The 25,955-nt window shown below is 34.9% G+C and overlaps 1 protein-coding gene and 1 pseudogene across 5 annotated transcripts in view; one reads left to right on the plus strand and one right to left on the minus strand.

The window, feature by feature from the left end:
* Window positions 1-25,955, minus strand: part of LOC145295986 (heparan sulfate glucosamine 3-O-sulfotransferase 5-like) — a 316,089-nt gene that overhangs the window by 40,121 nt on the left and 250,013 nt on the right. For all 5 annotated transcript variants that reach the window (XR_013869932.1, XM_080141930.1, XM_080141931.1 and 2 more), the window contains one exon: window positions 24,553-24,606. Coding sequence is in view for 4 of the 5 variants with exons in the window: in XM_080141930.1 (XP_079998056.1) it covers window positions 24,553-24,606 (54 nt within the window). In the remaining variant the exon portion in view is untranslated. The remainder of the gene's footprint in view (window positions 1-24,552; window positions 24,607-25,955) is intronic.
* LOC145296455 (U2 spliceosomal RNA) lies at window positions 18,777-18,913 on the plus strand (annotated as a pseudogene).

Here is a 25,955-nt window from a genome sequence, read left to right on the forward strand (position 1 = left end):
TTTCTTTTTTTTTTCATGGCCTGCACTAGGTTTCATATTTTTATGCTTTGCGATCTTCGACTAGACCAGAGTGCGCACTGATATGGAAATTCTCATGATACGAGGAGCGTTCCAAAAGTAATGTCTCCTATTTTTTATTCTGCCCGGATGGATCAGAGGGGTTGCAAATTTCATTATCATGGCAAACTTATGAATTCATGAACTAAAAGTTTCATCTCTTTGCCGCAGATATTGACGGTGTGAGACTCTAAGAAAGCAACCCCTGTCATAGACGTGTGTAAGAATAAGAGATGCATCATTGAATTCCTGGCAAAAATGGGCATTGAGAATATTGGTGATTATGTAGAAATATAAATTCTAGGACACAAAAGGTCGTTCGTTGTAATGGTAGCACTCTCGCTTTCATAGCTCTTCAACTTTTTGAGTTTAAAAATAGGAGACTTTGCTGTTGAAACGATCCTCGTGGTTTTCTAAACTTTCCTACTTCCGTGTTGGCTTATGACATCATCACTAGAAGATTGCCATACATTGCCAACGGACTTTCTATCCGTTTTGTTTTTGCATCAGAGTTTCTTCCTCTTACATTTCTTACTAGATACTGCATATTCGGACATTTATCTGAACACGTTGTCTATCGTCAATAAAATTGTGTTTGCTTTTCTATGCGAAGACTATATCATTATTTCTGATATTGTTCTTATTCTACAAACTTATTTAAATTAAATTGCTGTTGGTATTTACCTTCATTCCACCGTGGGAAGATATTACAAGGTCAAAAGGTAGAGATTGAAAAGTCAGCGCACAGGAGAAAGTGCAATCTGGCCAGCAAATTTGCATATAGTCGCATCGGTATTCACCGGTAAGCGCGCCTTAGCAATACACTAATCTCTCATGAAAGACAGAAAGTAAAGTCTGGAAAAATAGACCTCATTAAGACTAAACAGAACCATACCGCAGTCTAACAGAGTAAGGACACTTCCGGTCCAGACTGATTACTGAGGATATGTCATAGATCGGCTTTATTTACCTCCTGGCTATGAGGTTAGACACAAGATCAGGTGGATTTTTTTTTAACTCAGCACACTAGAGTGTGGTGGTGATAGTGAACTAATGGTTAAGGACACAGACTGAAAACTTGGTTGTGCCAGGTTCGAATCCAGTTCGCTTCACAATAACACTTTCATCTAACCCATATCTAACCATGACCTCTTGAAGAGGAGGTTAATAAATGCCAGAAAAATTGCACGGTGATTTGATCAGTCCAGTAAGCATTCCTAGGTAGGGGTACCTTGCACGATTAGTAATAAACGAACCCATATTCAAAAAGACAATTTAAAGCCTATAAAGGTTGGACCATATAGAACTGAGCTGAAGCATCTCTCAGCAGGCGAAAAGCAAAGGCGAAAAGCAAAGGCCGCGGTCGAACTGAATATCAAAGGCCTATCCACGATTCGAGTGGCATGCATGTTGTCTTAAGTGAAATCCTTATCGTTGATCGTCTGTTGATGAATTTGACCGGAAATTTTAATGGCGTGAAGATAAACTTAAAGACAAAAATAGAAATCTTTTTAATCAAGTTCGAAGCAAAAACCCAGTGCGCTGAGAACAAATTGGTTGATGTTTTTCTTTTGGTTCATCCAGAAGATTAGAAGAAAGTGTCGCTTCATTAAAGACGTAACCTTTGACGTTTTAATAAAACAAGTTTCCTGTTAATCAGAATTCACTTATTCGCTAACACACACACACACACACACACACACACACACACACACACACACACACACACACACACACACACACACAAAATTCAATATTGTGGAGTTTCTTCTTCCGCATAACCAACAGATAATTTTTGTCTTCAAATTAAAGTTGAAAGGTGAATGCTATGATTGCGTTTGCGTCTTCTGCAAATTAATCAATGGGGAGATAGATGTACTTTTATAAATAACCGTAGCCATCGTAAGGTGCTGAGTCCTCTACATCAAAACTATTTATTGTCACATTGTGTTTGTGTTGGAGAGATTGATAAGCACCAGAAAGAGGGTTTCTGTGCAGAATCGAGTTTTATTTCTTGGTTAATAAAGGAAATTATTTTAGTGAATTTCAATTTTTACCTTTGAAAACCTCTTAAGTTTACCTAGTATCTAAAAGTGGAGGTCGATCTTTTTCATGCAAGTACAGACCAATCGGTCTTCTGGGTGCAATGAGTAAGTTGGTTGAATCTTTCATAAATCCAGAAGTCGTCAATCACCTCAGTAAAAACAATCTATTCAATGAAAAGCAATATAGATTTCGTCAAGCAAGATTAACAGCTGATGTGCTGACTGTAATGTTTCACAGGGAATCTATTGATGGGACCTTTCTTTCTAGAGCAACAATTCTTAACATATCGAAGACCTTTGGTGGTATTTAGCATAAAGGTCTATCCCATAAGCTTGCTAGCTCTGGAATATTTGAAAATATTCTCTGAATCAATCAAATCTTTTCTCTCAAATAGGTTTTAAATTTTGTCAAAAGTATTGTTGATGGGTAGAAGTCACACAGCATAAATAGCAGCGTGTCTCAAGAATCCATTCTGGACCACCACTCTTCCTGATTTTCATCAATGATCTTCAAATCACATTCTAAGATCATTCGTCGGCATTTAAATATCTGGCACAACCATATATGGTAACACTTTGGAAAACATTAATGATCTAGATTCTTATGATTCTCTCCATTCGAACATGGAGCATGTGTTGCAATGAGGAAAAGAGTGGCTTTTTACTTTTAATACGGATAAAACCCAGTTTCTCTCATTCAACCAGACATCTATGCTGACTGGACCATGCCTTGCGCTGTAAACCCGGAGAATTAGTCTACAATGCAATTGCTCCCGCTCTTCTGTTGGGTTGGGGAAAATAAAAACTATATGGTGGACCAAGAAAACCTGACTGATGACAATTAAAGTTCACCTTGAACCCAATATGTGTCTATGAATCTATGAAGTTTGCTGCTGGAACAGTTAGCGGTTATATATCACCTGACTGTTGATTTCAATTCGGCAAGCTTGATCAACGAGTATGTTCCCGCTGCAAAATTAACTCTCGCCGACAAGTAATCCTTGCGAGATGTCTGCAATGTCGAGATCATGCTCTTCGCTATCTATGAAGCAATTTCTCCAGTTTTCATACAGGGTTGGAAAAACGATGGACAAAGAAAAACCTACAGACTGCGTAGAACTCAAACCAAACCCCCAATGTACTTAATTCGCCAATGGAAGAGCTATAAATCACATAATCGTTGACTTCAAATTGTCAGATGGGCCAGCCTTTGTGAGGGACGCAGTAGCGAGAATTGACGGATCTAGCTCAACTCACTACGAGTTTCATTCGCAAGTAAGTAGTATTCATAACTCAACGAACAGCTAGACGTTTTTTTTTCAGATAAACGTTGTGTCGTTGTGTATCACTATAATAAAATAGATGGCACGTGAATATTCGACAAAGAGTTGTGTTGATGTGACAAATATCGGATTAGTTTTAACATTATTTGGGTTCTTATTTTTTCACAACGTTTCGGTCGATATAACCTTCAACCTTCTTCAGGTGGGTTCCGTTTGAAATTAGATGCGGATTCCCGAGTTCGAAAAGATACATCTGAAGAAAGTCAAAGTTTAAATCGATCTAGACGCTGTGAAAATAATACTTAACATGATGGTAGTAGTTCGAAGAATCCAAATAATACGAGAAATCAATCCTCATCTTCAAAATTCAGAAACGTAGAATTAGTTTTGTTATTTCTCATGATTAATTGTTCCAATTATGTGTTCATTATTAATCCTATTGATTTTTATGTATGATTAAAGCAATAAGTTACCTTTTTACGATGTTTTTTTTTTAAATTTTTATTTTATGGAAGAAACTGCATGAAGCAACATGATGAAAGCAGCCCAAAAGAACGAAAGATAGTTAAGTTGTATAATAACAAAGAAATGGGAAAGAGAATAGATCACTTCCAAATGACGTAGTCTTTAATGTGACACTGATAAATTCAGAGACAAAGTAATCGAAATTAAAGCCGAAACATTAGCATCGCAGTGACGTAATAGGTCATCCACGCCGAAAATACCTCAAAGGGCTTTCACTATGTGCAACATGAAACTTGAGAATACCCTGACATGGAGAGAGTGCTGATGCTGAGGCCTCTCAAAAAGTCATCCCTAAGTTCAGTCTTCTATACTATCATATGCGAAACTGGCGACCAGAAAATAAATTATAACTTTGCTCTCTACCAAAGATACTTAACTACCTTCTTTATATACCAGTTATTAGATAAACTAATCCTGGACGAAATTTAACCATCAGCATTCAACCGCCTTAATCCCAAACAAGCTAACCAAAGCGTAAGTACTTAATGGGCACAATAAGAAAGGAATGGGTTACAAGTTTGGCTGACAGAAACCGAAACGATTTTGCTGACAAATAACGAACAGGTCACAGCTTGACAGTCAGCTGTTTCGCCTTTCTCAGCTGCCAAGAGCAAACAGTAGGAAACTTAACGAGTGGACTCGGTCTACTTCAAACAGATCCTTCCATATTTAGCATTCGTCACAACAAAGAAAGAGGGGAGTCTTCATAACTGCAGCCGATTTCTTGCAGACTCTATAAAAAAAGAGCAACACACGTACATACGGATCTGGACGATCGTCAAAAGGCATAGACAAGTCTTCTAGATTTTTTTTGTGTTTCTTTTTCGTTAAGGATGATAAAATAGTTTAATTTAAAAGTTAACTACTTATTTGCCGTAAAAAAATTTCTTTTGAAGAATTCTGAAAATGGGTTGTTATTTTTTGCTTCAGTTTAAAAAACAAATTGAAAAAATATAAAGATATTTGTCTGGTGCATTGTATTCTTTCTTTTTCTATCTTTTATTTGACTAAACTACACTAAAAATCGTTTAACATTTATATTTTTAGATAACTTTCAATACATTTTTATTCTTAAAGATTAAGTGTTAAATTTGTGTTTCTTTTTTTTATTTTGTAGAAAATTTATGTTCGCCACATATATATATATATAAAATATTTGCACTTTCTTATAAAATGTCTATAAAAAAATGTTTATAAAAAATTATTATAAAATGTTCCCACTGTCTTATACAATACGTTTGCTATCTTTCATGAAATGCTCTCCATCTCTTATAAAATGTTCGTCATCTCTTGTAAAATGTTCGCACTTTATTAGCAAATGTTTACTAACTTTTATAAAATGTTCGCATTTTCTTATAAAATCTTCTCACCTTCTTGGAAAATGTTTGCTTGTATAAAATGTTTAATTATAAAATGCTCACTGTCTGTTAAAATGCTTGCATTTTTATATTAAATGTTTGCTATATTTTTTTTTTAAATGTTCGCTCTCTTTTATAAAATGTTCGCTATCTGCTATAAAATATTCGCACTTTCATATTAAATGTTCGCTATCTTTTATAAAATATTCGCACTTTCATATTAAATGTTCGCCATCTTTTTTATCTTTTATAAAATGTTTGTATTATCTTATAAAACTGCGTCATCTCTTGTAAAATGTTCGCATTCTGTTCTCATTTTCGATGCAATTCTCACAACGTTTCAATCGATATAACCTTCTTCGGGTAAGCTGGGGATTTATAATTTGGTTAATTGGGACTTTTATTTTCATCATGGATGTTAGCTCAAGATATTTCAGCCGGGACAACCTCCGATCTTCATTATGTGAAAATATCAAAAATTTCGAAACATAAGAGTTCTATTTTTAATCAGAGTAAGTAAAACTACACTTCATATTCTGAAAATAAAAATTATTTTAACAATGTAAACGCTATATTTTAATAGTTACTTTTCATAATAAGTACCACGCGACACTTAATGTTCATGTTACAAGGCATTGATCTGGCGAATAGAAACCTTTCATGAATTAGAAAAGAGGAATATTTATATTTTTCCGTCATAATCTTGTTTAATATTTAATATTTTATAATATAAACAATAACAAAAGAAACGTAATCTAATGAAAATATATCAAATTTGAATAAGGTTTATTATTTTTAAGCCTGGAGTTGAACTATCAATTGTTAGACTAGCTATTAATTTAAAACATTTGTGAATAAAGGAGTTAACAATATATTATGAGATTATACGCTTCATGGCATCTTAGTAATACATGTGTATGTAAGTAGGTGTGTATATACGAGTGTATGTATATGTACAAAAATACACGTACATTTATATACATTCGCTTTTGGTAAGGCTATATTTTATTATACCTTTATCATATGCTAGTGATATATGTGCGTGTGTACGTCTGTGTGTGTTTGTGGAGGTATACATTTATGCATACATGTTATGACGTGTATATATGCAAATATATCTATATATTATTATTATTATTATTATTATTATTATTATTATCATTATTATTATTAGTGTATGCATACTTATATATATTTGCAGTTGTTTCTGTTATATATATATATTAGTTATGCTTATTTTCTGTGTTATTCTGATGAGTATACCTAAGGGAAAATTCAATATTAAGATAAAAATATTGATTACGTAACACAAACAGGTCTGTAAAATGTACTGAAGTTTTGATATGTTGATAGACCTGATTGTTATCATGAATAAAACCTTGGATCTTGGAATATATCTATCTATCTATCTATCTATCTATCTATCTATCTATCTATCTATCTATATCTATATATATATATTAAGTAGGCGGTTTTTAAATTATTAATTTGTTATAATTAGTATGAATTGATATGTTAATGAATGCAGGTTAAAGCGTAGAGTTATCCATTAAACTCCAGTGAAACCTTGTTGAAAATTAGATTTTTAAAAAAATTTATGCTAAATTATTTACATGTAGTCTAATCTATTATATAAGTATATTGGTAAATTAAAGTATAATTATTATATGTTTCATTTATTTATTTATTTATTTATTTATTCCAATATAGTTTTCCAACCCCAAGTAAATGCGCGGAAACGTGTGATTGAATATGTATATACTGATAATATATGTATTTAAATCTATTGTCAGTTTGAATTATTTGCACTAGAAATACCTATACGTATGTTCGTGTTGTTTGTGTATTGGTATGTCTTTGTGCAGGTATGCATTGGAAATGGTGGAAAAAGTAACAAACTTTATTTTGTGTGCACTCGACAAATGTGTCAGCGTAGGAGGTGACTCGCTAGACAACAAAAAGCACGCTTTATTGAGGTCAGCTTGTCGGCTGTCACTGCTAAACTACTGGATCGATCTACCGGAAATTTTATATGGACCTCTATCATCATAAGGCGAAGCGAACTCAATATTATCGTATCCATTCGATACACAGCGATTAACAGAGATTAGTATTTAATGCAAAAATGAGCACATATTCAACCATCAATTTGGCACACTCATTCTAATTCAACGGGGTTTAACTTTTGGCAGTTTTAACGGGTTAAAAAGGTTAACCTATTCCTCCCCCTATCTCTCTCATATATATATATATATATATATATATATATATATATATATAGAGAGAGAGAGAGAGAGAGAGAGAGTAAGTTATAAAATATATATGGCGATTAAGATATTTTATAACTTACTAACTAGCTCTACCTACGTATTGAGCACTTCTGAAGTAAATACTTAAAGTTTACGCATAAATTTATACTTTCGTATATTAGTTTTATGTGAGTAAATGAAGTCGTTATATATTATATATATATATATATATATATATATATATTAGCTATGGGGAAAGAATTGATGTAGAGTGCTCGAATATTGATAATTTTTTTAATAAAAGCGTAATATTTAGGAGTTACAAATAATTAGAAAAAAAAAACAGTACCGTCGGTTTCAAATCTAAGAAAAAAGAGGAACAATATCTGGTCGCTAATATCAGACTCTTTTCGACTCTTGTTTATATGTCTCCCAAGAAATGGCGTGCGGTGCGAGACGCTATTTCCTGTGAGATATTTAAAGAGAGGCTGAAAAGCGTCTGATACTGGTCCTCTTTGTTTGCATTTTAAACTGACGATACCAGTGTTGTTCTGCTATTCTGCAAAACACACACACGTCCGATTCATTGGCCGCACTTTCATTGATCGCAGCCAAAGGTTCGGTGTCTGTCGATCTCTCTGATTGTTTTTTTTTTTTTAAAAGAAGCCGGGTTCTCAGTGCACATTCCTCCGCTCTCTTCCCGCTTTGCCCCTACTTCTTTCCTTTCACACCCGCATGCTCTCGTTACAACCGTCTATTTATCCCCTCCCTCAACTCTTTATCTGCCTTTGAAAGCCGAAATTTCCCGTATTTCCACTCCCATTTCTCAATCATCTTCCCAATTTTGTGAGCAAACACTAAAACAGATGCTCCTAATGTGTCGGGTTACGAACGGGGATTCTTTGTCTATTAAGTTTTATGTTATATGTCAAATCTGTTTCCACTTCAGGGACCTTCTTCCGTGTTTATGAATTCGTTAAATACTAGCAAGACTCCGTGGAAATTCCACGGTGCTTTCTACATAAATCTGCATAATTTACTGGTAAAATGAATATTCCTTGTTAAATACCTGCCTTTGTCAATTCTATTAAGAACAAGTGACTCTTTCATAAAAATACCCATTGTCAAACGAATATTTATTTGATTTATTTAAAATTGTACAAATTTAGTCCTTTTTAAAGCAGCAAATATTCCCTCTTCTTAATAACAATCGTGCTTACAAATAAATAAAATTGTATAAACATTATAAGTAATCTGCGCGGATCAATCAACGTTTCAACATTTCCATGTCTCATTAGAACTTAAGATGAATGTCGCAATCAGAAAATAACTTTACAATAAAATATTTCTAAAATGCAGTCGAAAATACGAAGGGAAGAAAGAACAATCGTATTATTTCTTCCTTAATATCTTTTTTTCGTATGAACTCACATCCTCCTACTTACCCAACCCGATCGGATATATATATATATATATATATATATATATATATATATATATATATATATATATGTGTGTGTGTGTGTGTGTGTGTGTGTGTGGAACTTTTTGTGCGTGTGTATGAGTTCGTTCCCTATAAACTCCGCAACGGCTGGGCTGATTTTTATGAAATTTCACAAATTGACTCTATATATCTGGCAGTTTTTTTTTTTAGATACGTTAGTATCGGAATGTCTTCGATAAGTATCGATAAACGACAATCGAAAAAATCCGATAAAAGAAAAAAACAGACGATTTTGACCAAAGTTAACACCTTATACAGCCTAACATCACGAGTGCATTTAAGAAGTTTTATTACCACATTAGCAGAAAGGCCAGGGATATAAAATCAACAGTAGGTTCTTTGATATGACAGGGCGCGTTCGAAGTGAATGTTTCCGTTTCGAGCACAATTGAACCATGATACTTGACTTTTGCATTATAAACTTTAACTGAAGCCGTTATATATAAATTATATGTTATATACGTTTTACATAGATTTTATAAAATCAGCAGTAGGTTCTTTACTTTACAATGTAGACTGCAATGTATTGTGGACTAAGTCACTATGGTTGGGCATGTGAAGCTTTCTCTCGGTGTACCGCAATGGGCTCCCAACTAGACCAGGCAATTAATCGATTTGATTGAAAAGCGGGTGGTTTCACCGATTTCAATGAGAATAAAAATATGGGAGTGTGAAACATTTGTTGATCAGCATTCAACCTTGGACAACGTCGGGTCTCCCTGCTAGAATATATATAAGTGAGTCATAATAAATCAGTGAAAAATATTACATATTAAAGAAGGAATGAGGATGAGAAAAACTTTTCCTATATTTGATAGTCTAAAGACCATTTGACTAAAGTGTAAACGCTATAAGAAAAGTAATAAAAATTCGACTAAGAGCAAGAAAAACTTGAACATAAGGTCCCTTTCGGTCGACACATCTTTGAGAGTGAAACGTCGACGGATAACGTTTAAAATAAATTAACTGTTACATAAATTTGCCATCGGTGTTGAACAAAAGAGAAAAAAAAAGTAGAAAAGGGATAAAGTGAGGAAAAGAGAGAAACAAAAACACTGAGTAAAATATCACCCGAATTGCAAAGAAAACGAATGCCGACAGCCCACTTGGGAACGCTGATCATGCAGTGATAATGGTTGAAATCGCCTTAAACTCTAGAGCCAAAACTGAAGAGCCAGCGCTCAAAACAACGAGATATTATAAAAAGGCTGACTGGAAAGCCATCAGAGAACTTATCAGAGATGCCACATGGGGAAATATTTTTTTCTCTTCCTGCTGAACAGTGCGCAAACGAGACCACTGAATGGTTCAAAACTGCAATCGAAGCGCATGTTCCGATGCGGAAACTTTATAGCAAGCCCCACTCTCCCCAATGGTTTACTTCGACTTGCGCAACTGCCATTGCTCAAAGGCAGCATGCATACCGCAGATTTAACCGACATAAGTTCAGTTCAAACAGACAGAAGTACATAGAAGCTAGAAGTAACGTTAAGAAAGAAATAGCGACAGCTTAGAGAGAATTTACGGAAACCACTAAAAAACGCATCGAAGCACAAAAACTAGGAACTCCTGACTTCTAGAAAATCTACAATTGTGTAGTAAATAATGGGCAATCAAAAATTCCCCCACTAACCAACAATCGCGAGGTTGTTTGCTCAGCAACCGACCAGACTAACATGCTTGCCAGTCGGTTTGCCTCAAACTCCACACTGGACCCTTCCAACCACCTCCTACCTGAATTTCCTATGCAGACAGACGCCACGCTAGACGATCTGAAAATCACCCTTTCTCAGGTGCATGCTATCATAAAAAAACCTTGACACTTCAAAAGCATGTGGACCTGATCTCACCCCAGCTATGCTATTAAAAAAGTGCTCAGCCGAAGTAGCTCCAGTTCTCTCCAAACTCTACAACAAATGCCTTAATGAATCTTGCTTTCCGGGCTGTTGGAAAACTGCTTCTGTGGTACCAGTATTCAAGAATCTGGCGAAAGAACTGATCCATTAAATTATCGCCCCATTAACCTCCTCCCACTTTTTGTTAAAATATTTGAGACCTTAATTAACCATGCTTTAGTCCACCTTACAGATGCTAAACTTCTGACTGACCAACAATATGGATTTAGACAAGCCCGTTTCACAGCAGACATCCTAATTGTAATATCTGAACGTATATACCATTCACTGGACAAACCGGGGAGGGCAGAGCGGTAGCTCTAGATATATCTAAGGCTTTTGACAGGGTATGGCATGAGGGTCTCCTCAGGAAAATTAGATCTTACGGTATAACCGGTAGAATACTTAACATAATTAAATCGTTCTTAGATAAGAGAAAAATCCAGGTTGTCCTCGACGGTCATACATCTAAACAATATGATATAAATGCGGGAGTGCCCCAGGGGTCTATCCTTGGATCTCTACTGTTACTGATATTCATAAATGACCTCCCCGACAAAACTGCCTCTGAGATGGGTATATATGATGATGACACCACACCCTATAACAGGCACGACAGGAAAACAAATGAACACATATCTAAAGAAATGGCAGAAACACTAGAGGCTGACCTCCAATCTGTAGTGGAATGGAGACAAAAATGGATGGCCACGTTCAATGCCGCCCAAACTAAACTAGTTTCATTAAATAATTACAAGAAACCTTCTCTACCACCTATAGCAATGGCCAAAGACTCTTTATCTGAGAGTACATCTTTCAAACTCCTTGGCCTAACGTTCACAGGAAACATGAGTTGGAACAATTACATCGAGGGCATTGCCAGGGCCGCTGCAAGGAAGGTGAGCTCTCTCTACCGTGCTAGAAAACTACTAACACCCGAAAGTATTTTGTACATCTATAAGGCCACCATTCGCCCATGTATGGAGTATTGCTGTCATATTTGGGCTGGTGCATCTGCTACTAGTCTCTCGCTCCTTGACAAGGTTCAAAAGAGAGTCGCGAATCTGATATGCCCTGAACTGGCATCTAAGCTTCAGCATCTGTTCCATCGACGAAACGTTGCATCCTTCTGCCTATTCTACAAGTATTTTAATGGTGAATGCTCTGACGAACTGCAAGCACTTGTGCCCCCACGACGTGAACACCCTCGACAAACCCGACAGGCTGCTAAATTCCACCCCTACACTGTAGAGATCCATAGATGTAAAAGATCTTTCTACTCCAGTAGTTTCTTCCCCAGAACCGCTAGACTTTGGAATTCCGTTCCAGGTTCCTGCTTCCCCAACTGTACTGACGTGCAGAAGTTCTAGTGCAACGTGAACCGACATCCTGCTGCCCAAATCCCTACATAGTACCCCAGTAGTTGTTGCCCCTAATAGTAGTCCCCTACACTAAAGTGGCAATGTGCATTGTTTGGGGTGAAAATCTAAAAAAATAAAAAAAAGAAAAGAAAGCAATCATTCTATAATTTAAGCGTGCTCCAGAATTTATTTTTCTACATAGTAATCACTATTCTCAATATACTTTTGCCAGCGATGAACGATGGCTGTGCATAGGCATCCAGGACGCGCTTTTTCATACGAGGGTCGTTCCAAAAGTAAAGCCTCCTATTTTTTTTTATTAAAAAAGTTGTAGAGCTACAAACATAAAAATGGTACGACCTTTTGTGCTCCATAAATTTTTCTACATAGTAAACACCTATCTCAGTGCACTTTTGCACGAATTAATTGACGCATCTCTGCTTTCCTAGAGTCTCATACTGACAATATCTGCAACAGAGATGAAAGTTTCAATTTATGAATGCATAAGTTCAGTGATGATAATGCAATTTGCAATCCCTTCTAGTCCAAATATGTATGTACTTTATGTATCTGGCAGAGTTCTTAGATAGAGTCTGTATCAATATTACATTAGAGAGGGGGTAGAGAAATAACCTTGCAAGCGTATAAAAAGTTTTGATTTCAATGTAGGCAGCTGTCACGTTTTATTATACAACAGTAAATACACAAATCAAAACACGATACTGTTTTTAAATCAAGAAAAATGTTAAATTATTGCCACTTTTATGACATTTAAAATATGTCATCTTTAAAACCGTCGGAAAGAAATAAACAATTTTATATCAATAATTTCATTCGACAATTCCGTTGCTTCTAAATTCCTTTCACAGTAAAAGTAGTCACAAAGTATCTAATTTCATTTCTTGTAATAAAACATTCTATAAACTGACTTTTCAACCGGCACAGCGAGAAGCAAAATGAAATCATGTGATCACCTTAAAAATTGCCTGACACTGGCTGACAGAGTGTCCAGTGTTGGGGATATGTCCCTCTAATTTGTAGATGACAACTTTAAATAATGTTTACATGCGCCCCTTCCTATCTTTTACAGCGTTACAATCCTCATGCTTTTATGTTTGAGTATATAGTTACCAACTACTTCAATATTTATATCATACTTGATATTCAGTACCCCCATCGGATAACGCTCGAACGTTGTATATGAGTATTTACATTATTTTTAGCTGTTCAGTCTAAATACAATTTTTACAATTATGCAAGATGTTTGTCGGCCATGACAATTTCAGATGCAAACAAAAAATGCCTCGAAACCACGAACATTATCATTTCACATCCACGTACTCCCACATTATCATTAAACGAGACATTTTAGCTCATTAAAAACGGTCAAAAGTTATAACACATTGATTTAGAATGAATGATACATGTCAAATTAATGGTTAAATTTGTGTTTATTTTTGCATTAAATACTAATCTCTATCAATCTTTAACTGAACATCAGATACCATAATACTTATTTCGCTGCACCTTATCATAACAAAGGTTCCAGGAAAACTTCTAAAATAAATATGATATTGTAGCGATTAATTCTTATTAACCTCTAACTGTGCATCGAACAGATACCATAATACTTATGCAGCTCTACTTTATCATCACAAAGATTCATACAAAATTTCACTCAAATTGGCACAGTCCTTTCTGAAAAAAAATAGAACAGATAGATAGACTAAGAGACCGATTATATAGATGTGTAAATATGGTCATAAGTTTGTTAAAGGTTATACTTTGGCCACTGATCATTTTCCGCCTATTATTGAACCGCTAGCAACTATATGAACCGATAACAAGTTATGTTTATAACATTTATATCATTAGAAATGAATAATATATTAAAAAAAAATCTTTCGTTATCTAAAATAACCGACTAATACGCAAAGCAATATATATATATATATCTATTATTTTCTTTTTCTTTATTTATGTCATTTATTTATTTATACTATCCTGTTACGTTCCTACTCTAGCGCAACCGCTTCTGTTATTGCTTTCATCTATTACCTTCTCCGGCTACTTCCCTGGCCGTTTCTTCCCTTGCTTTCGCGCCTCGTCTTATTCGTGCTCTTTTCTAACATTTGAAACATTCAATTTAAAAACGATCATAAAAGACTATCAGAATTTTAGTATGATACTAGATAGATGGAACTAAAAATATTCCTCTTAGTATGGGGATTATCAAATTGCACTCCATGCATTCAAATTGCCAACCTTAATTCTTGTAACCTACGTATACGTTGACGTATTAATACGTTAATATATATATATATATATATATATATATATATATATATATATATATATATATAAGTGAAATTGCCGTGTGTCTATCTGTATATGTACATTTCTCTACCAAATTACTGTCTATTTTTAGTCTACAGACTCAAGATTTGACATAAGGGGTATTGAGATTTCGGAAAATCTTTTCAATCGGTTTTTGGCCCAAAATTTGCCTGTCAAGGGGTCAAAGTTCAAAAGATTTGACCTATGCGGTCTCCAGCAAACTATTCAGCCAATTTTGGGGCCAAGCATTTAGAATTTTATGTAAAGGGTACTCAGACATGTGGCTAGCTTTTTAATTAGTTTTTGGGCGAAAATTTGGCTGTCAACCGGGCCAAAATTGAAGGAGTTAACCATTGCAGACTCTACCAAACTCCTCCGCCAATTTTGAGTCTAAACACTTAAAATTTTAGATGTAGGTTACCTGGACATGAGTTAAACTTTTTAACATATATACATATACACATGAAGTTGTGAACGGTACATAGAGGCCTAGCAAAGCTGGGCTGAACTGCTAGTATATATATATATATATAATATATATATATATATATATATATATATAAAACTGAAAGTTTCTGTCTGTGTGTCTGTGTGTGTACATTTCTCTACGCAATAACTCTGTTAATTTTCAGTCTACAGACTCGAAATTTGATATACAGGGTACTGAGATTTGGGAAAATCTATATGATCGGTTTTTGGCCAGAAATTTGGCTGTTAAGCGGTCAAAGTTCAACGATTTAACCTTTGAGAACTCTACCAAACTCCTCTGACAATGTTGGGTCTAAACACTTAAAATTTTAGATATAGGTTCCTTGAACATGGATCTAACTTAATAACTTGATTTGAACCCAAAACAATAAATGTTAAGTGTAATAATAGGGGTCATAGTTAAAAAAAAATGACCTTTTTTGTTGTTTTTTTTGTTTGTTTTGCTCAGCATACACCTCTAAACACCCGGACAACGCCGGGCACCCATGCTAGTATATATATATATATATATATATATATTTTACACAGTGATCACCACTTATCAAGGCCCGGAAGCCACTCAGAGATAAGGGTTATTGCAAGTACATTACGTTAGCGTGGAGATTTGATGAAGTGTTTTATTAAGGGGGGCGGTTCATTAGGAATTTGTTAACATTGGACTTGAAGACATCCAAGTTATATATATATATATATATATATATATATATATATATATATATATATATATATATATATTGCGTTTAGGTAACTGAGATTGTACTATTTCATATTTGGCGTTTCCTTAAACCAACTTATTAGTTGTAGTAGTTAATGCATTTGCTAGCAATTCAATTTGCCAACCTGATTTTGAGTAACACTTATTAACAGATAAAATATTGCGACATATATACTATTTAAACAAGCTGCAACATGTTTTGCTTTGTTTAACTACACGTCAACCGTAAGATTTGATTAGTCAAGGGAGATAGTATTAGTTCACATTTGGTGTTTCACTTAGTTGCCTTATTCCTTAGAGTAGTTGACACGTTTGCTGATAATTAAACATTTTTAGTCCGAATAGCGTGATATCAGATAAAACTGGACTTATTTCTTGTGTGTGTGTGTGTGTGTGTGTGTGTGTGTGTGTGTGTGTGTTTAAATCTTTTTTCTTTTCAAGAGCGATGAATAATTTTCTTACAGACGCAACTGCGCATTAAAATAACCATTAATTTATCAATGGAAAAATGATCAAAATAATAATAATAATAAAAAAATACGAATAAATGTATCAGTAGATAACATTTATATGGAAATTTAAAAAAAAAATAGGGCGGTGCAAATTGAATTAAAATAGAAAAAAAAATTTTTTATTCGAGTAAATATTTTCATTCCAGACTAGTTAATTCCTATTCGCTACTCCTAATTACTAAAAAAAAAAAAAATGGCCGATCCAAGGAATTGTTCTACAAAGATTAAAAGATAAATTCGCAGAAAATAAATATTCCTTTATCGGAGCATATTCGACACCATTATTATCTGTCTTCTATCTACGAAAGCTTTCTCATTTTATAAACAAGAGATAATATTTATTAACAAGAGACATTCTAAATAAACACGAGCCCCGCCCTCTCTCTCTCTCTCTCTCTCTCTCTCATACATACTACTAAAGAAATGTTTTTGTTTTAAAAATGTTGTCGCTATTTCAAATTTGATTTCAAGTAGTCGATATGAATTTAATTGCGAAGTTAAAATGAGAGGGCGAAGCAAGCTATTCTATGTCAAAGAAGACGCTAATAGCTTAAACGCATTGAAGCGCAGAAATTAGGAACTCGTAACTTCTGGAAAATCTACAACAGTGTAATAAATATTAGGCAATCAACAATTCCCTCACTATCTAATAATCTTAAATTTTAATTTTAATTATTGGAACTATTATCCCCATCTTCTAGTTATTGTTTTCACAACGTTTCGGCCAATTATTCTTCTGGCCCTCGTCAGGGGAACCGCGACAGGATAGGCATGTCGAATCCTCCAACTACATCCAAAGCAACTGCTGCTGTCGCGGTTAACCTGACGAAGGCCATGTGAATAATTGGCCGAAACGTCGTGAAAACAACAACTAAAAGATGAAGATAATAGTCCAAATTTAAAAAAAAATGCAATTAATAAATGTTACTATAGTAAACAAGAGTTACTTTAGTACCTATTTGGCTTATTTTTAGTCGCGTGCAAGCGACTCTATAAGTCACTCCGTCGGTCAGTCGGTCGGTCCGTCCGTCTGTAACACTTTTCTGCTTTGCCTTTTTGGTTAAGATTAAAGGTCTGTTATTAATAGATGCTGTTCTTAGATATAATTTTCTTCGCCTTTTGGCCAAGATCAAAGTATAGTATCTGTTCCGGCAGATACTGCAAGCAAAGACCAGATGTATGGGCAACCCCATATACCTGACCTTTAACCAGCTCCCATTTCCCACCTCTCGGGAGCTAGTCCCCTTTTTCCCTTCCCCCTCCCTTCACTCCTCACATTAAAAATTGGCCTTGTGCCTAATTTGCTCGGTGGGGGAGCAAATAAATACCATCTGTTCCGGCAGATACTGCAAGCAAAGACCCTATGTGGGGGCGACCACACAGATAAGACCTTGGTCAATGTAGAGGCAACCCTTCATACCAATTGTCACTATCCAGCTCCCCTACTTCCCGGGGAGTTGGTCCCCATTTCCCCATCACTCCTCACTTTAAAAATCGGCCTTGTGCCTAATTTACTCGGTGGGGGAGCAAATAAATACCCTTTTCTTAGCCTTTTGGCCAAGATCAAAGTGTAGTATCTTTTCTGGCAGATACTGCAAGCAAAGACGATATGTGGGGGCACCTCACATATAAAACCTTGGTCAATGTAGGGGCAACCCTTCATACCAATTGTCACTATCCAACTCCCCTACTCCCAGGGTAGTTGGTCCCCATTTACCCTTCACTCCTCACATTAAAAATCGGTCTAGTGACTAGTTTGCTCAGTGGGGAAGCAAATAAATACCCTTTTCTTGGCCTTTTGGCCAAGATCAAAGTGTAATATCTGTTCCGGCAGATACTGCAAGCAAAGACCAGATGTGGGGGAAACCCCACATACCTGACCTTTAACCAGCTCCCATTTCCCACCTCTCAGGAGCTGGTCCCCTTTTTCCCTTCCCCCTCCCTTCACTCCTCACATTAAAAATTGGCCTTGTGCCTAATTTGCTCGGTGGGGGAGCAAATAAATACCATCTGTTCCGACAGATACTGCAAGCAAAGACCATATGTGAGGGTATCCCCACATATAAGACCTTGGTCAATGTAGGGGCAACCTTTCATACCAATTGTCACTATACAGCTCCCCTACTCCCCATTTCCTCTTCACTCCTCACATTAAAAATCGGCCTTGTGCATAATTTGCTCGGTGGGGGAGCAAATAAATACCCTTTTCTTAGCCTTTTGGCCAAGATCAAAGTGTAGTATCTTTTCCGGCAGATACTGCAAGGAAAGACCATATGTGGGGTCATCCCCACATATAAGATCTTGGTCAATGTAGGGGCAACCCTTCATACCAATTGTGAGTGTCCCCCTCCCCTACTCCCTGGGGAGCTGGTCCCCATTTCCCCTTCACTCCTCACATTACAAAGCAGCCTTGTGCCTTATTTGATCGGTGGGGGAGCAAAAAAATACCCTTTTCTTGGCCTTTTGGTCAAGGTCAAAGTGTAGTATCTGTTCTTAACACATGCTGTACTTATGTTTGTAACTTTGTGATATAAAGTGGGGATCACTTTTCTGTATTAATTTAATGTAAAATGATCACCCACTTTATAACCAGTCAGTCTCAAAGCCATTCAAGTCATTCTTCAGATCATTTAACTTGTTTTTGATGGATTCCAGTTATTTTTTAAGCATTCAGATCTCTCTTAAGTTCATTAAAGTCATTCTAAGTCGTTTACTTTCTATTTATTTTAGTCATTTCAGCCCATTTTTCAGTCATTTTAGTTTATCTTTAAGAATTTCATGCCAATCCTACATTCATTCATTACACGAGAGCACACAACTAATGGCTATCGGCCTTGTTATTGACTAAGGTAACATTTATTTATTGTATATTTGAATTTCAATCCTTTCTTTCGTTTGTTAGCTTTTCTGCTAATTCCCCGTTTATTGGAAATCTCCTGAGGCGAATTTACCGAGTAATACTGACGAGACCACTCAGGTATTATTTACAGGCCCAAGTACTCTTCATCTAGGGTGCTGGTCCTCCAGTCGCATTTTCCGAATCTTCCGTTACATGATCCCGTCGTGGGAAAGAAATAAATAACTTTCGTAGGGCAGATGCCATTGTCCCAGCACAATTCGAGTAGTCAGTAGGTGAACTCTTTCGACGTGCTGGATATTATATAAACTTAAAATCAAATTTAACTTTTTGATGTTTTTATTATTAAGTGTATATTGAACATTTTATCAAAATTAAATATTTAATTTCTTTTAGAATCTTTTTAATGCGAGCGTATCTTCGTTAAAAATTAACACATAAAGGTTTTTCGTGCAAAACGCACGCCATAAATTTGAACAACTTTTTTTTTTATTCTGTAATAACGTGTTGCAATGTATAACTGTTTTATCGAAAAACATATACAAGTTAGTTAATAACATCAGTTTTCAACGTCTTCTAAACCGCGCCTATAATATTGTAGGTCCTAAAACGGATGTTCAAACTGAAATCCTGTTACATTTTTTTTATTGCTGAAAATTATTTTCTTCGTTAATTTTATGCCTTGTTTTTGTAACAAGCGCACGTGTTTTTACTGCAGAGACTGTTCGCCCTATTTCTATTACGACATACGAGTGCATGTTGCTTCGAAGCTTTTCGAAAATTATTGTAGTTAATTGAAATGCTTCTACAAGATTACATCGTCGATCTTTTCTCATTCCAGAAGACCAAAACCATTAGTATCATTATTAATGGCTCATGTAAGAATTCATAAGGAATAAATAGTGATAATATATTATTAATGAAGATTTGGTATTAGTCTCAAGCCGAAACTATCCTATTATTTCGATTAATTGTACGATACTCTATTCAGTTCATTTTAATATTTCAGACTAATATGCTACCTTTCAATGATCAATCTCGCAGTGAAGCAGTCCTCCCAATTATTACCTCCTCCTTTTGAGGGGTAGGATAGTATATATTCTCTTGTTTTGAGGTCATCCTCTGAGATACTACCTTATCTTGTTTTTTTTGGGGGGGGGGGCGGGGTTTAGTGTAATATCTTTTCTTTTATAATACGATCCTCCCAGACTCATGGGAGGGATATTATACATTCTGTTGTCTTGAGCCCATTCTTCCAGGCATTGTCTCATCATGTTTAAATGAGGTGGTGTAGTATCTGTTCTGTGACTATAATGCAATCCTTTTGGGCACTTTTGGGGATAGGGATAGTATATGTTCTGTTATGATGAGACCATATTTTCAGACACTATCTCTTCCTTTGAAGGTAGTGTAGTATATGTCAGCTCGTTATGATACCATCCTGCTAGACAAACAGAAATATGTAACCAGAGGAATTATATATTTACTACTACTACTACTACTAATAATAATAATAATAACAATAATTCTGATTTCGTTTATGAACGTCTCTCTGGAAAGGGATGGAATTCATTTCCAGAGGATTTCCCTTAATCCCGGCTTCAAACCAGGAGCTGCAAAGATCAAGGGTTTTCCTAAAGATGTTGGTAGTACCTATAATTGCAGAGGTTTGAAGGCCGCCTAAGACATCGAGGATTTGTAGTTTATTATTATTATTAATAATAATAATAATAATAATAATAATAATAATAATAATAATAATAATAATCTATATTTCTTTTTATCTGTTCGAGACACTTTTTCTCAGAAACTATTAAGATATTGTATGGACCCTTGTTGTGATATAGTGTAAAGAACTTAAGATTATCATGTTCATTTGATGCACAATATGGATTAACAAGGATGAAGAGGAATTAGTTTTTAATGCAAAAAATGAGGACAAATTTAATCATATCTAACCACCAGTTTGGCAATATGCCGTATATTTCGGCGTATAAGACGACCTTTAAAGTTAAAACATCATTTTTAAAAAACAATTTTTCATAAGATACCGGATGTTGCAATTTCTAGCTTAGGCTAAACAAACATGGTTTCGTGATTAAGCAGTCGTCTTATTCAACCGATATATGATAAATTTATTTAAATTTGCTCCAATTTTGTACCTTGTTTTATCTGATGGTCGCCTTATACGCCGAAATATACGGTAACTTTTTCCGCTTTTAACGAGCTAATAAGTCGTCCACTACTTCTACTACTACTACTACTACTACTACTACTACTACTACTAATAATAATAATAATAATAACAACAACAACAACAACCAACGTTTCAAGCCAGAATTCTATAATCAGATTTTTCATGAGGTCTTTTCATCTTTCTTCATCGAGCTCTCATTTTTCTACGGTTTTCTCATTCACTCGCAGACAAAGTCTATCTTCTGTCTGTAATTCCGTCCATCTTTCTCTCGGTCAAAAAGACACACACACATCAGATGTCGATTTCTTGCCTAGACAAAACACAAGACAAGAGCTTCGTTCACCATTCATTTACTGATTGTCCATAAAATGGGGGACGGGTTTCGTGTTTCAACTGACAAGTAATGACAAGTCTGAGGTGAAAGAAAAAGTCTTACTAAAATAACGAATGAATTTCTTATCAGTTATCTGCAGCCAGCCAGAAAGATGAGGAGAATCTGTGTCGCTTACAGCAACGAAAATAAATACACAGAGAACGGCCACTCTAAAGATGCGCCTATCAAATCTGCGCGGTTAAAGATGAACGCACTGTTTCAAATTTAAGCTTAACAGATGAACGCGAATTTTATTTCAAAATTAAGTATAACAGACCAATGTGAATATTATTTCAAACTTAAGCATGACAGACCAACATGAATACTATTTTAATCTGTAAAGTGTAGCAGACCAATGAAAAATGCTATTTCAAACTCAAGTATGCATGAACTACGTGCATACTTTTTCAAACTTAAGCAGGGTAGACCAGCGTGAATACTATTTCAAATTTGAATAACCGACGTGAATACTATTCAAAAAGCCTAAGATTAAGTTCTGGTGTCATATCTTGGAAGATGATGCACTCTTTCTTTTCTTGACAGATTTAAAATCAACTTCGAAATCTAGTACGAGATTTTTCTTCTCTTTCCTACAGTCTTTGTCACGCAAAAAAATATGTTACGAGACTCTTTCTACTGTATCGTTATGTTCATACCTCCACTATCTGGTGTCCCTCTAATAAAACATTCACAACAAGAACTCGTCTTTCCTAAACCACATCATTTCATTTATTTTTCCTTTCCAATAAACAACAAAACAAAAACTTTCATGAACAAAGTTTCTCTCTTAGAAGCTTCTACGTGCAGAACAAGATACAACGAGCCTGTTTACTAACCAGCCGCCCTCTTGGATAATCAATTCCTCTTAAGTAATCTCTTGCCCATCCAACCCATTGATTCAGGTTCTCTCGTGGAGGCGATCATCATCATCATCATCATCATCATCATCATCATCATCATCATCATCATCATCATCATCATCATACTAATAATCTCTTTAAACCTTATCCTTGAATGACCCCCCGGTCTTGATAACTACTAACTCTTTAGTAAAAAGAAAAGCTTGACAGACCAACGAAAATTTCACTTCAAATATGTGTTTCAGAGGCTAACGATATTTCAACCTGAAGAATGATAGTCCAACGAAAATATAATTGAAAACTTAAGTATCACAGATCAACGAAAATGCCGTTTTAAAATTAAGAATACCAGCAAATGAAAATGCTATTTCAAACATAAATTTGACGGACAAACGAAAATGGTATTATAAGCTTCAATTTAACAGACCAACGCACATTCTATTTCAAACTATAGCATGATCAACCAATAAAAAATGCTACGTTAAACCATAACATTACAAATCTATTGACCAAACTGACGACGAAAATGGTGAGAATTTCGCTAAGAAATCTTTTAGAAGTGAAAATTATATCAAATAAAACTTTAAAGCAATCCAAACTAAAATATTTTAATAGCAGAATATCTCGATCTACAGTAATATCCACCACGCACGTTTGAAAGTCAAACACACCCTTGACGAAGGGAAGACTTCCCGAAATATATAGCATTAGATATTCCGCCTGACCACCTGACGTAAGAACATAAGAACGTATAACATGTAGAATACTGTATAATATTACATAATATATGTGCGTGTGATTGTACACACACACACACACACACACACACACACACACACACACACACACATGTATTGATTGAAAAAAGTTACACTGCATAGCTAGTTCCACCATTATATTTTAGTTGCTTCAGTTTGAGTCTATCCGTTACATCTCTGCATTATTCTGCATCCTATAAATCTCTATTTCTATTATATACACATTACACAATGCTTCAAGCAAACTACTTTAGCCTCTTATAATATTTTAACTTTTATTAAGAACGGATTGGAGTATAACCTCAAATAAACACCCTAGTGTTGATTGTCCTCTAAGAAGTGTTTATTTACTTTGCGCATTTAGCGATTAATATTTTTAACTGAAGTGTGGCAGTTTAAATCAAATTTATTGGCAAAAACAGCAAAGTGCAAAATGTCATATAAAAATATAGTTGAAAGTATATACAGTCCGATTATCTGTCCAAGGTAGGCTCTGTCACTACCTTCTCTAGTAGGCTATCTCACGCAGCAGAAACACGAACCGAAAATGCTGTGTTTTTTTAATGCAAAGAAAGCATCCGTGGTACAACTTTGGTTGAATCATGGAGACCATGACTGGAGTAAGATTAATCTTATCTATATTATTTATCTGAGTCTGTCTACTTCTATGTCTGTTTGTCCGTTCCTTTTTTTCTTGGAAATTACTGCGCTAATCTGCCTGAAATTTCGTATGGACCTTTGTTATAATAAGGTGCAGCGAACTAAGCTTTATATTATCCGTTTGCTGCGCAGTTAAAGATTAATAGGGATAAATCACCACGTATTTACCTTAGAAGTTTCCTGGTACATTACTGGGCCTATCCGACTGAAATTTTGTATGGGTCTTTTTGATGAGGTGCAACGAACTAAGTATTATTGTATACGTTCGATGTATAGTTAGAGATTTATAGGGATGAATAGGAATTAATATTTAATGTAAAAAAAAAAAAAATGAGCACAAATTTAACCATATTCACCATCAATTGAAAATAGCTGTTGTCCGTTTTTAACAGACTAAAAAGTTCAGTAATGATTTAATCATGCAACTATAAGTAGAATTGTGTTTTAAGGGATATAAAGTCGATAAAAACGCTTTTAGCCGATAAGATAGTAAAAAGAGATACGTGTTCGGGGTTACCTTTAAGTGAGGGACGCTCAACATCCTCAGTGTCACTGGGTCAGGTTCCTTTGTCTGCAAAGAAAATACAAGAGTTTAATTAAGGTTTGTATTAAATTTAAAAGTAATATAAAATAAAGAATAGAATTTTTTTTAAAAATCAGGCAAACAAAGAAAAATACTTGGATGGAAGGTAAATAAGAAATGAGCAGATTACGGAATAGGGGCCGCATCATTTGAGGCGAAATTTCGAAACATTTTAAACTGTAGGTTATTGTTGATTACCACGTATAAAACAAGGCTATATCAGTTGGTAACTAAATTTCTGCGGTTAAAATTTAAAAAAATAAATACTTTAATTAAAAATAACAACTCGATCTATGTTTACGACTTTTTGACAACGTTTAATAAGATTTTCAATATTAAAACAATGAAAATAAATCAATAAAAACTGCAAGAAGGAAGTGTTTGAAATGTTTATTGTTTCTTAAGTTTTCATCCATTTTAATGATCTGAAAATCAACGCAAAATAACTCGAAAGAAAGATTCGAGAAATACGAGGGGCGTTCCAAAAGTAATACCTCCTATGAATGGATTGCAAATTGCATTGTTATCCTGACTGAACTTCGTGATCGGAAATATCCATCTCTCTGTTGCAGATATTAGCGATGTGAGACTCTAAGTAAGCAATCCCTGTGATGGACGTGCGCCATTGAATTCCTGGTAAAAATGCATTGAAAATGATGCTGACTATGCATAAAAGTACATTTCGGAGCATAAAATGTCGCCCATTTTAATTGTAACCCCCCGTTTTTGTAGCTTTTAAACATTTTGAGTTAAAAATATAGGAGTCTTTGCTTCTAGAACGACCTTTGTAGAATTTTACACAAAAGAAAGAAAGAAAGAAAATAGATTCCAAAATTTGCAAAAACAAGAATGATGAAAACTTAGTTACCAACCCAATATAAAAGAATAGGAGGCTATTTCGTTATTATGGGGGGAGGAGTCGTAAAATACGCTTAAATATATTTTAATTCATGTAGATTTCGTGTTATTTATTATGAAGCAATTCTCTCTCGAATATTATACACACGCGCGCGCACACACATATATATGCTGAAGACCCACAAAACAAAAAATTTTACATTGGCCTTTCAAGCACCACGTTCAAAGACAGATTTAGAGTGCATAAATGCTCCCTAAATAACCCCAACCACCCAAATAGTACTTCATTAACTAACCACTATCTACTACTTACCCGAAACAACCTCACCCCAATTATTAGCTGGGAAATTCTTAATAGAGCTAGTACCTGTAAATCACTAAACTCCCCATGTTATTTATGCTTAACTGAAAAATTACTGATTACTAATTTTAGAGATAGAGATAAACTTCTAAATAAAAAAACTGAAACCTCACTTAAT

The sequence above is a fragment of the Euprymna scolopes genome, chromosome 16, assembly GCF_053919585.1.
Source record: "Euprymna scolopes isolate OS-2025 chromosome 16, ASM5391958v1, whole genome shotgun sequence".
Taxonomy (NCBI): domain Eukaryota; kingdom Metazoa; phylum Mollusca; class Cephalopoda; order Sepiida; family Sepiolidae; genus Euprymna; species Euprymna scolopes.